The sequence below is a fragment of the Corvus cornix genome, chromosome 5 (genome assembly GCF_000738735.6).
Source record: "Corvus cornix cornix isolate S_Up_H32 chromosome 5, ASM73873v5, whole genome shotgun sequence".
In the NCBI taxonomy this organism is placed as follows: domain Eukaryota; kingdom Metazoa; phylum Chordata; class Aves; order Passeriformes; family Corvidae; genus Corvus; species Corvus cornix.
The window spans coordinates 31,584,488-31,597,143 of NC_046335.1; the positions used below are offsets into that span (position 1 = coordinate 31,584,488).

The window sequence follows — 12,656 nt, forward strand, 5'->3', positions numbered from 1 at the left end:
ATAATCTTTGGGGAAAATAAAAACCTGTTTCAGCATTACTGAGTTCAAACAGATGCAAATTCTCCACTAATGTAATAAACTTCTGGTTCTTTTCCTTGGTATGAGCTGTATGTTAGTGAAATTGAATTTAATATGCTACTTTGAAAATTGTTTATTTCTAAATCAGCTATTGCAAAAAAAAAAAAAAAAAAAAGAAGGAAAATACAAGTGTGCAAAAGTATTTGAAAGCCCTTACAAATTGTTGGATGTACATCATGCTTCACCCACTACAAATCTTGGCCACAGAAATGGAAAGCATTAGCAAAACATTAAAACAAAGCTGGAAACTGCTGATTATCAGTTTGCCACTGTCTTCAGATTTAATGCAGTACTTGGCTCAAAAAGTTCTTTAAAAATCCCCAATATAAGTGAAAATATTTACAAAATAGAATGTCTCTCACTTAATGTCTATTGGGAAATAGTCTTAAAACTCCACAGACACTTGTAAATCTGTCAAAAGAATCATGGCCCATAAACAAACTTTCACGTAAAGAGCATTTCTGTGTCAATCAGACACGATTTGGAATTTTTTAAGCACCATTTTTAAAGTAAACGCAAAACCAGAAATAGTTTAAAGTTGATAACAGTAAATTACTATTTACTCACCAGAACCCACCAGCAGCATTTACAGGAATCAGCCTGACAGCAAAACCAAGTATCAACACCATGAATTCCTATAAACCTGTCACTGACACTATCCCCTATGAGTTATGCCTTTGTAAGAGCTGCTAAACCTCCCCTGCTCCTGTCCGTTCAGAGTATGGCAGGTTATACTGCCAAGCTTGCTCTTTTATTTTGTTACAATGCAAGCATCTTTGACATAAGGATTACTATTTGATAATTCTTTTTTAGAACCCTGACCTTTTCTGTTTCGAAGAACACTTGAAATCATGAAATTGATTGCAAATGAATTTAATGTAGTGCTAAATAACCCCAAATTTCTGTATGAGAGAATCCATGATATTTTACAGTGCAGAAACCTGTTACACTACATGGATCTACACACCCAAATAAAAACCTAATAAACCTCAGATAAAATGCATAAATTTGTATTGTTCAGCAAGTGTGATACAATTTTCTTATGATTTATTTCCTTTGGTTTTGCTGTATTAATTTTCTTGCTTGGAAACAACTTGCTTGGAAACAGCTAAATAGTTATTGGAGGTGAATGTTTACCCATTGGACACTGTTGCAGGATCTGGTTATATTCTCTTATTATACACACTTAGGTACCTACTTACTGGAGTTGTTCACGTGATATTGTTAATTTAATACATTTTGCACTCTCTACAGCTTTTGCACTTGTAAATAAACTTGCATGTAAATTTTCTTTTTAGATAGAATTTCAAATAATGTACAGAAGGGAAGACATTCATCTTGATTCCGTGGGAGCATGGTAAGAATTTTAACAACTTCCAACTGCAAGAAGCTATGCTGCTGCTGACTCAGAAAAGTTTCAGAGACAGTATTTGCCCTTTTTGACACATATTGATACATGTACACACATCAATAATAGGAACACACAAATGTTCAATCTCTATCACCAAAGCCAGAGCTGTGAAGTGGGGTGAGAAGTTTTCTGAGACAAAAATATCTGAGAAAAATGTAAAAGGGCATCAGATTGTGGTAGGACTCTGTTTTCAAGCTTTGTTTTTATGGTCTTAAATAAAGGTCAACAATTTAATGCATAGAAGTATTAGCACACATAAAACTAAATATACCATTCCAACCTATTAATTGCTTGTGTAGCTACTGTTCTGTGAAGATATTTTCAGCTAATTTAGAAGAAATGTGCTTCTACATACAATTATCTTCTTCACATATTAATAATTCTCTTTTCTTAAAAAAATAATTTCAGAGGATAGAAGATAACAAGAAAAATGTCCAGTCTTTGTCTGAAGCACATTTCCTCGTGACACACAGAAACAAGTATTTGTTATGTTGTCTAGCTGTCATATATAAATGAGACAGAAAAAACATTTCAGTACTAAGTCCTAAGATGTGGAAAGTGGCACACAAAACACGCTGTAAAGTTCACCTGTTCTGAAGGAGACAGACATCTTGACAATTCTCACAAGTTTGATCAGATATTCTACCTTTGTCTTTTGAGGGGGCTTTATTTTAAGTTCAACAACATTTTGAACTTTTAAAGTTGGTGATGGCATACAGAGGAACTTTCAGGTCTGCATTAGTTTCAACTAACCTAAAAGAAAATTTTTTAGCTCCTTGTTTGGTGAAAGGGCATCAATATTTTACATAAATCATTTAAAAACCTTTCTGTTAAAATTGTTTCCCAAGACTACATTTAGCAAAATGAACAAAGACTGCTAGTAAAACTAAATATTTTTCACACCATAGCAACGTATCTGAGCCTCTGCTTAATGTACTCCTTCTGAAATGGTAGTTTACATTCAGGGCACCCTTCAGCAGAGAAGCACAGTGCAAGGGACTGAACAGTACATATAAATGATTATAATGACTAAAGCCTCATAATTTTCCAGTCAAGTCTTTGTAAGATTCCTTTAAGTGATTCCAGCACACATGATTAGTAGAAAATTTTTGTTAGGTGTCAAGATCCAAACATACAGAACTCCACACATCATTAAGATCTGTCAAGAGCGTAGAACTGCGTGCTAGCAGAATCTGCTGAGAAACTGGAACACTTCCCTTCTCTCCGAACAGTACAAAATAGTGAATACTTTGAAACTGAAGAGTTTTGTCTGGGTAATTGGGAGGGAGACAATATTTTTAAGAAGCAAGAATAGTATTTTCATCAGGTGAGCTAGGATTTTTACAGTGCTAAGAAAAAAAAAAAAAAGACCTTTCAAACACTCAAACATTTTATCACTTAGCATACTGAATAAGGGATCAGATAGAAGAGATTTGGGCAATGGCTGAAACAGTTTATGAGCTGAAACTAGAAGCCAGAAGTGATCCCCTATTTTCCTCTCTATTGCCAGATCTCTGATTTTATGTGCAAGACAGATCATAAAGTTCGACCTAATTAATTTTTCTACCAAGTAGGTAGAAGTTTGATTCAGCTCGAGCATTCAGCTTAGATTTAAAATCACGTAAATTCATAAACTACCTGCAGTATTAGCAGGAACACTTCTCGAAGTGCTAATTAGCCCTACTATTACTAATTTGTATCCCACGGTCTGAACTAATGCACTTTCAATCTTTGATATGTGACTGTCTCAATTCTAGCAGAAATCTGTCTTGTCTTTTACTGCACGCTTCCGCAAAGAGGAAAAGCTGATGAGGTCCATAAGTATGAAGTCACCATTCCTCCCAACACTAGTATTTAACACTCTCCAAACTACATAATTCGTTATCCATCACACACATTGATGGGGACAATATTCCTCCTGTTCCCAGATGTATACTACCTGCTCCCAGAAGCATCCTTCATAGTTACCTAACTAATGCTTAACATGCACACGTGTTTATTTATTTAAAAGGGCACACAGAAAACTGCACAGAAAATCTTAACTGTGGTATTCCCAAGATTCATTTTAGAATCTTAACATTTGCAGAATGATTTTTAACAAGAAATTTCCGAGAATTCTTTAGCCAAAGAAAAAAAAAAGTAAAAGAAAAAATTAACAGCATGCCATTGTTTAACCAACTGAAAGCTTTCTCCCTGTGCCTTTGTGCACACATGCAGACATCTGCTTTCAGGGAATAAACTCTTCAAAAACATTACTGCTTTGCTCCTCTATTATATATCTGAATGCTATTTAAAGCATTCCATACTATCTTTTTAAATCAAAACCTAAAAAATCTAATGAAATTTTAAGAAACGATCCACTTAGAAAAATTCCTACTAAATGTATTCACATATGAACATTACCAGTGGAACACTGTCAAAAAGTTACTTTTATTATAAAATAAAATCCAATGCACATAGAGAAAATGCATTTTTAATGCCTGTGTTGGATCTTTCTAAATCAAAACAAACTGAAATACATCTCATCCTGCTAAGGCAAGAGACTATTCAAAAAGTGCTCAGAAAACTCTGAGAAAGAAAAGAGGGTCAACTCTTGCACAAATGAACCCCAACTTTTCCGGTACAAAGCCATCATTTGCTCTTCTCCTTACATTATTCTGCATTGCCTCAAAATAGATAATGTAAATATTGGACTGTGCAAAAACAGTGAAACCACATACAAAACAACATGCTTCTTTTATGCTATTACCTAAAGAAATAACACATGCATTTATTTGGCTCCTCATGTTCCACCACACAGTTCAAAATTCTACTTGCTTGCACTTCCAAAAATTTAAGGAACATATAACTAACATGAGGAAAAATGAAGCAAGTAGGTCCTGTAAATTATCATATAACTTCTCTGCTCCTGAAGATTTTTTGACATGTATGTTAGTCAGACATTTAAGCCCCTCTTTTTAATTGACTTAAAACATTTTATTTAAATTAAACTAAGGCTTCAATTGGTTGAAAATATTTTAGAAGAGCATGCTTGATACTTTTTGAATACTATCCTCCTGTAATGAATAAACAATCATCTGTTATTGAGAAGTAGCTATTGATACTACAAGATATTTAGAAAGTTAATACTCAAACCTGATACAATACTTAGAATTTTCATGATGTGCTCCAGTAACCTTACTATCAAGGAAATCAAACAATAGATAAAACCCCTTGACACTGCAATCCTTGCGCTATTGATTGATCCTTGAGCTGTATCATGATTACACTAGAACACTGGTCCGCAGAACAGACTTTACTGAAGGCTGTATTATGCATGAACTAAATAATTCCACCTGACTAAATGATAACACATCAAATTAATTTCTCCATCTATGCATACGCAGAAATCCAATGAGAGCTGAAGTTACCTCAATCGATTAATTGAAAACATCAATTAATCTCTAGAACAAAACCAGTCTATAGTTAATTAAGGGACATTTTGTTGCAAAACCCTTTCACTCAGTTTGAGGACTCTGACGGGAAAAGACATTTTGGAATTTTAAATTAACTTCTTGTGAATAATACCGATTAAACTTTTCTGCCTTCGTATGTTTTCCTATTGATAAATATATTTCCTTATAATCCTTGATAACTCCAGATGTTTTTCAGTACTTTAAATTTGGAAAATCAGAGTTTTAGTCTGCATTAACTGATTATTTTTTCTTTTAGCAGTTTCCTCCTTGACTCTTTATAGTAACAGTTGCTGAAAGCATCGAGAATGAGTGACCTTTTTCAACTTCCATCCATTTCTTATTTCTAAATTTTCTTCCATGCTTTGCAATAGAAAGTGATACCTAGCTACCTGAAGAGGCACTGAATGAGAACAGCGTAGATGCAACAGTTCAGTCTGGTCTAATCAGCCGTGCTAAGAAACAGTGTTTAGAGAGTGACATGACTGGCATGGTGTTTGCTAGTCACATCCTGTCCACTGGACCTGTTTCTGTGAACAAGAATGTATTTTATTTATACATGAATATATATACATATCTGAAAAAGACTATTTATATTGTCCTGCCATTTAGGAATGAAAAGTAAATCAAGCACTTGAAAAAGAGGCAGGGGAAGCCAAGTATGTTCAGTCCAGTATAGAGAAAGCAGGCTGGGGATCTAGATTGTCACTTCAACTATATAACGAATAACTAGAGAGAAGACAGAGCCAGACTTTTTGAGGAAGGCACATCTAAAGAAAATGGAGCAATAGCCACAAGTTGCAGTGCAGGAAATTCTCACATGGGATAAAGAAAAATATTCAAGACGGCAATGAAGCACTGGAACAGGTGCCCAGAGAGGTGTTGTGATTTCCATCCTTAGATTAAAAACTGAGCTGACTATGGCCTTGTACAGCCTAATCTAAATATGAAGTTATTCCTGCTCAAAGGCTCTGGACCACAGGACCTCCAGATGTACATTCCAACCCACCAATCTGCACTTCTCTGTGATTTTAAGATACTTGTAATGATTCTGTATAAAAAACAGTGTGAAAATGGCCAACACAACATTGAGATTTCTCAACTTTTCATGCATAGATTTACTTACTTCTCTTTTAATCTTTTCATAAGGATGATGGAATTTTACAAAATGGAGTTGTCATAAACCCAAGTTTTGGGGAAGTTCTCCTATTTAAATGGGGAAATGTTGGGGTTACATACTTATGCAAGATACAGATCTATCAACAACTAGGTTAAGAGGTGCCCAACGGGAAACCATGCCTTCTGGCTCCAAGTGACTACTGCACAGCAGATCCATAAAGTCTCCATTTTATTTTAGATTAATTCCTTTCTGTCATGCATGTGTGTGCAAACACCTACAGATACACTCACACACAGTTAAGTTCATAAAAATTTAAAACATATATACAGTACTGAAAAAAATATTCATACGAAAATTGTAACCAATATTTCTACTGGTGGCCATGAAAGTGGGGGAAAGTAAAGGGTATGTGGATTTTCAGTGGAATCAGAATGTTACAATCTCATAGGAAATTTAATTAATTATGAGAAATAGAAGTGTGACTCTTGAAAATCCTTAGAGTGGACACCTTGGTTTGCATTTCTAACAATTCAATAAATATCATTTGTTAAGGTCAAGAATACAAAAAAGTTATAATGAATATCACAGTAAATTACATAAGGCATCTAATATTGCTTTCTTTTCAGTAACAGAGCAGCATAAAATTTTAAAATTTTATGTACTGTATTGCAAAGAAGAGGAATGAGTATGACAGATGGACACAAGCTACAGTGCAATTAATTTTGATTTAATTAAAATTGTTCAGCTTTGGACATAGATTAATAGAAGGATTCATGGTAAAACTTATACTAGTCTATCAAACCTTGGTAAAGTGGCTTTCTTTCTGAAAATCTTCTTATGATTACACATTCAAAACATTCTGTTCTAATTCCAGAAGAATAGCAATTTCAAGAATACCAACTGGCATTGTCCAAATTAAAAGGTAAATCATGTTTGGTCTCAGGGGAAGGAAAACGTGGAAATCATTCATTGCCCTAGACAAGGAATAAGGTGTCTTAAAATCTTAAGCAAAGCAAAACCTTTTCTTTCTATAACTATAAAGATTACTGGAAAGCTAACATGTGTTAAATGAATAAATGTATCTGCTTATGATACTGTGTAATATTTGAAAACCTTGGAAATACACCAACAAGACCTGGAGCAAAAACCTGAGTTTACAGAAATTTCTTTCTAGTGGGATGTCAGAGCGGAGCCAGATTTCACTCCAAAATTTTCATCTCACCATCTAATACTCACTTCTTTCCTCTTAAAAGCCTGTATCAAATGCATATCTTTGTTTCTCATTCTTTTTAACCTAAAACGGTCATGATTAAAAAGTTGTTCTGGAATATGTTTTAAAAACCTGTTGGATTAAGGTTCTCCAAAAATTCTTTTGAATTTTTGATTCTAACTTCTGTCTAATCCCTTCAGAATAAAGTTAGTTGGCACCTTTAAAGTCTAATCTGAAAGATTTCAAAATAGCAAATTGTATGGAACTCAATCTGTTTATCTGAAAAGGATGAAAGGGTTTGTGCTCCATCTAGATTTGAACTTTCGGTTCCACAGTGTCTACATATTTCAAACCAGAGGTTTATACCATTAAGACACAGCACTCACGATAACTCCTTCTTTCCTATGTTAATATCCATGTTAGAAACATAAATGAATGCCTTGATAAACTAGTGAAATACTAGTTTACAATATTTTTAAATACTAAATGACAACTACTATGAAAAGTAGCTATCAAAATTGCCGTTTCAGTTGCAAGAAGTGATAGACTTCTTTTTTTGTTAATCATTCCTTACAAATCCCAGAAAAAAAGGTAAGTCACTAACAGGAACATTAGTTCATTCCCTAATGACACAATGAAAACCCCTCTTCCATTTATTACCTTTGTCTCATCCCACTTCCAAGGTAATCTGCTTGAGACTACCTTAGCCAACAAACTGTGAAATAAATCCAATGTACCCTATGACAGAGGCAGCCCCGGTTAATATTGTTCAAATTATTTACATCTAAAGGGCCGCGCCTGTCTGGATAGCTGGGCCCGACGCTTCTCTGGACTTGGTTTCTGCTACTCACATCTGTTTCAGCTTTAGACTTTCACTGGTATTCTGCCAGCAGCCACAACTTTTTAATGGCTACAATAAACTACAGAGACTCATCAAATCTTTGTTGTACGTGTTAAAATTATAACCTCTTCAATTAAAATTTTGATTTAAAAATTAACTAGAGCATTAACTGAAGAAAAAAATTTGAAAGGGAATGTTTGAAAAAGATAAAGTCTTATATAAGTGATTATTTCTTTGTTTAAATGTAAGAGAAACAATCACAGGAATGCTTGTTTGAATCTGTTGCATATTTCTAAGTGATAAAATACCAACATCTGAAAACATTTCCACAACCTTTTTGGTTTCAAATCTTTGTTGTCATTAACTTTGTATGTTAATTGCTTTGGCTGGGTTTAACATACACCTTCACAAAGAATTATGAAAACAACCTCAACATAACAGTTTTTCTAGATTTGCTATAAATCGCTACAAAAACTTGGTTTAGAAAACAGAAATCATTGATTCCAAGAAAGCTGAAGTTTTTATTTTAAGAGTTAAAGAGTTTAGCTTTTCCTACTCGCTGTCTGTCTTTGCAATGTTGAACAAATATGATGTGAATGTCCCAGCCTCAATGCAGATCCTGCACGACTAAGATGTATGACAGCAGGACTACATGCTGAAAAAGTACAAGATCAAACACAGATCATGTTTCTGCAAAAACTAGCCCAAAAAGAGGGCAGGCCAAGGGGCTTACAGGGCCAAGCGATGAGAGGAGATAGAGCACTCACTTATGCCCGGGTCGAACAAACAACAACTGATACTTTCCTACCACTATTAACCTTTGAAATTATCCTAAGAATGGCAGTGACCTAATCCAGCAATTCCTAGCTGTAAGGATAAACTATTTTGTAACGGTTTTCAACACCTTATATTGAAAAAATTTGAAAACAATTATCTTGTTCAACACTGATTATAAAAGGACTCCTCCATTCTGGTGCAAAGATGTAAATCTAAATGTAGAAGTTTTTACAGGTTTTTATGCAGATTCTCTTCCTAAACTCCATCTTCTACACAGAACTGCCTTAGTAAAGTAAGAAACTTTTCTGTAACAAGAAAAAGGCTTAAAATATTGAGTCATCATTTGCTGAATTTATTTTAGAAAATTGTATGCAGCACAAAATAGAAAAGAAACTGCTTGGAATACTTAAGAGAACAACCCTTCCTACTTTATTTCCACTCAGTACCTTGATTGATAGATGAGTTGGGTTTCTGAGCCCCTCTTTATAATAAACATTTTTAAATGTTTATTTTATGTCCCAGGGTGAAAATATTTTGAACTGGAGCTTTCCATTTCCCTTTGCTCTGCCTTGGCAAGCTGTGTTTTATTTCTACATTAATAGTATTCAACTCTTTCTTGTAGCTTTTAAATTGTTGTTATACAAGTACTGAAGAAAGTATTTATGTTATGGAGCTAACAGATATCTACAGTTAAACACAAAGTTCTGGAGAAGCCAGAGGAAAATTGACACATAGCTAAAGAAATATTCAGAAAGATTTCTTTAGGGGCCTTTTGATTGTAAAAGGGAAAATTACTTTTCAGGATCTCTACTTTCATTTTTATTAAGTCATGAGTTAAATTTTTTTTTCTTTCTAATTTATGTGAGTAATTTGTGCCACAGTGTAAAAACTCTAAATGAATCAACACTATAAACCTAATTAGCAATAAGAAAACCTCATAAAGATCACATTTTAAGTGGCACTTTGTTGTTAGCAGAACAAATGTGAAAGTTCCCAGTTACCTTCTAGATCTCTCTTCAGTTTCCTTAAGTCTTTTATTAGGTCTTCAAATTTAACTTGGGAGGCCTGGAAAAAATCCTGTGGTTCTGGTAAAGGAAAAATACTCTTGTCTGTTCCTGCTTCCTAAACAAACAAACAAACAAACAGGCCATTATGAAAATTGAATGCACTTCCAGTGAAATAAAATACTTTTTTTTAAAAATTCTCATCTATGAAAGTGTTATAAAATCACAAAAATAACATATTTTAAATCATTCTTGCTAAAACAACATTTCATTCAAGATTAAATACTGACCATTCTGAGTATTGAAACTTCCTTTTAGATGTCGTAAAGCAAACTGTGCTCAATTTGAACTTTGAAACATTAAACTCACAACATTTCAGTTAATTTTATGTCAATAAAGGTTTAGATAAGGGATTAGAAGTTTCTTAAAAAAAGATAACAGGAATGCCCATTTTAATGCAAGAAGTGATCTTATGCCCAAAAGTTTGTGGTTTCACTCTCACAATTCATTAAAAACACACACACTTTATAAGCATTAATTGAAAACCCTATTCATACATTTCCTCAAGCAGTTCACACAGATAAAAAGACACAGTTGAAGGTTTATGTGGCCAAATAAATCACAGGGGTTAAAGTCTGTATAGAACTCCTACATATATATTTTATTTTTAGCACCGTAAGAAAAAAACAATCAGAAGTAAAACAAACAAACAGACAAAACAAAGAGAAGCTCCGCCAAATGAAACAAAACAAAGCCAAAAAAAATCCCCAACCAACCAACAAAAAACTTTACAAGGTTCAAAGCAGTATCTCCAGTGGAATTTTAAAAAGTATGTATAAATGGTATTAATATGACATTGCTGTCATAAGTACAAGCATATACTACTGAGTTTAAAATATACATATACCTTCATAGATTTCAGTCTGTAATAATGGAAAACTCATAGGTTGGAGAACCAATTGTTTTGTGAATGGGGAAAATTATTTTATTATTATAAAGATAAGAACATTTTGGTGGAGAAAGTGCAATGCATGATTATCACACTGTGTTTATTTCCTCCCAAGGAAGATACACTGTTTTGTTTTACAAAATTCTCTGAAGTAAAATTACAGTATAGTAGAAAGTTTGCAGAAATATTTAAATAAATTAATTAGAGAGCATAAAAATCCAAATCCCCCAAAAAACCCCAAACCAACAAAACCAACAACAGAAAACATAAGAAAAAAGAAAGAAACAAACAAACCCAAAAACCCTAAAGAAAGAAAACTGATACAGATCTACATATCTCACAACTGCTAACTCATCAATTCAACAACCTTATGTACGAATTTAAAAAAAAGGAAGGAAAAAAAAAGCAATCACATTCTTAAAATCAATTAATAGCAACATTTTCATTTAAAATACAATAGTTTAAATTTTCCACTCAATAAGTTTGGCTGTTGCCAATATATATTTATATATTAAATATATATATTTAGTATATGAATGTATAAAACACGTATAAACGCATATACGGAGGAGTATCATATACAATAGAATGTAACTCAAAAGCAGCATTTCAACCCCTAACTTCATCCCCATCAGCTGACTCACCTATCTTAAAATACCAACTTGTCCTTGCATCTTGTCCTAAGAGAGAAATCATACTTCTGCCTTCCAATATAATGACATCAGAAGGAATTTTACGATGTTACAGCAACCCACATGTAGTAAGACAGGGCTGCAGTGACCACCTGTCCAGTCTGCAGCAGTCACAGCTAATTGCCTGCAGTGGAACACCCAATGCAAAATTTTCCAAGGTCTTATCTTAAAACTTACAGCAAATTTCATGCCTGTTGAGGTACACAACTATTATAAGAAAGCAAAACAAATGGATTTCATTTTCCCATCAGAGGTACTATGTTCAGATTTCTATAAAGCTATTACAAACCCTTTTACCATCTCTTAAAGAAACCCACTTTTTGAGAGGCTGATAGTGCAAATCAATCCTTTACCTTATCACAATGGCGTAGGTAATATATGACGACATAATCCACAAGATTAATACCATTATCCTAGGAAAAATTAAAAATGTGTGATTAATATGATTCAAGTGAATGAAAATGTACTCTATTTCAAATAAAATGGATTATTATTTTATATTGCTGTGAGAAATAGGATTCCCAATATTTTTTAGCCTTAGCATTACTGACCAAAAAAAATTGGCTTTTACAACATCGGCTTCATCATACCACTACCACCAGATCTTAAGTTTCTTTTGGTTTTAAACACCAGGCAAAAATACATGCAGAGAAGAGTACATGGGAGAAGCTCTCCTCACATTTTATTTAATAATAGAAGGCATTACAGAATAATAATATTAACTAAAAATAACAATGCTATTCAATAAGATTACTCTTAAACATTATATAAATTAAATATTACAGTCACCTCAGATACGTTAAGGGGAACAGGATTACTTGAATCCTAATCTCAGTCATCTATAAGAAAGATCTGAAAAAGGCATAGATGCTTTACATATTTTATTCTAAAAATGAAATCAGACAGCATGCAACTAAGAAATATATTTCCTGCGCTGTTACCATATAAATATGAATTTTAATTCTCACTTTATGGAATCCCCATTTCCATGTCCCTGCACACAACTGTACACAGTATTTTATTTTGTTACATGTCATTGGGTCAGCATGGGCCAGATGAACTAAGGAAAAGTTATACATTACATTCAACAATATAAAAGAACCATGATATAGGGAATTATAT

At 33.4% G+C, this 12,656-nt stretch overlaps 1 protein-coding gene across 4 annotated transcripts in view; it reads right to left on the reverse strand.

Moving 5' to 3' along the window:
• The window catches only part of FMN1 (formin 1), a 188,556-nt gene that overhangs the window by 49,221 nt on the left and 126,679 nt on the right, over positions 1-12,656 (reverse strand). For all 4 annotated transcript variants that reach the window (XM_010391382.4, XM_010391389.4, XM_010391377.4 and 1 more), the window contains 2 exons: positions 11,888-11,947; positions 9,891-10,011 (listed from right to left, as the gene is read on the reverse strand). In XM_010391382.4, the coding sequence (XP_010389684.3) occupies positions 9,891-10,011; positions 11,888-11,947 (181 nt within the window). The remainder of the gene's footprint in view (positions 1-9,890; positions 10,012-11,887; positions 11,948-12,656) is intronic.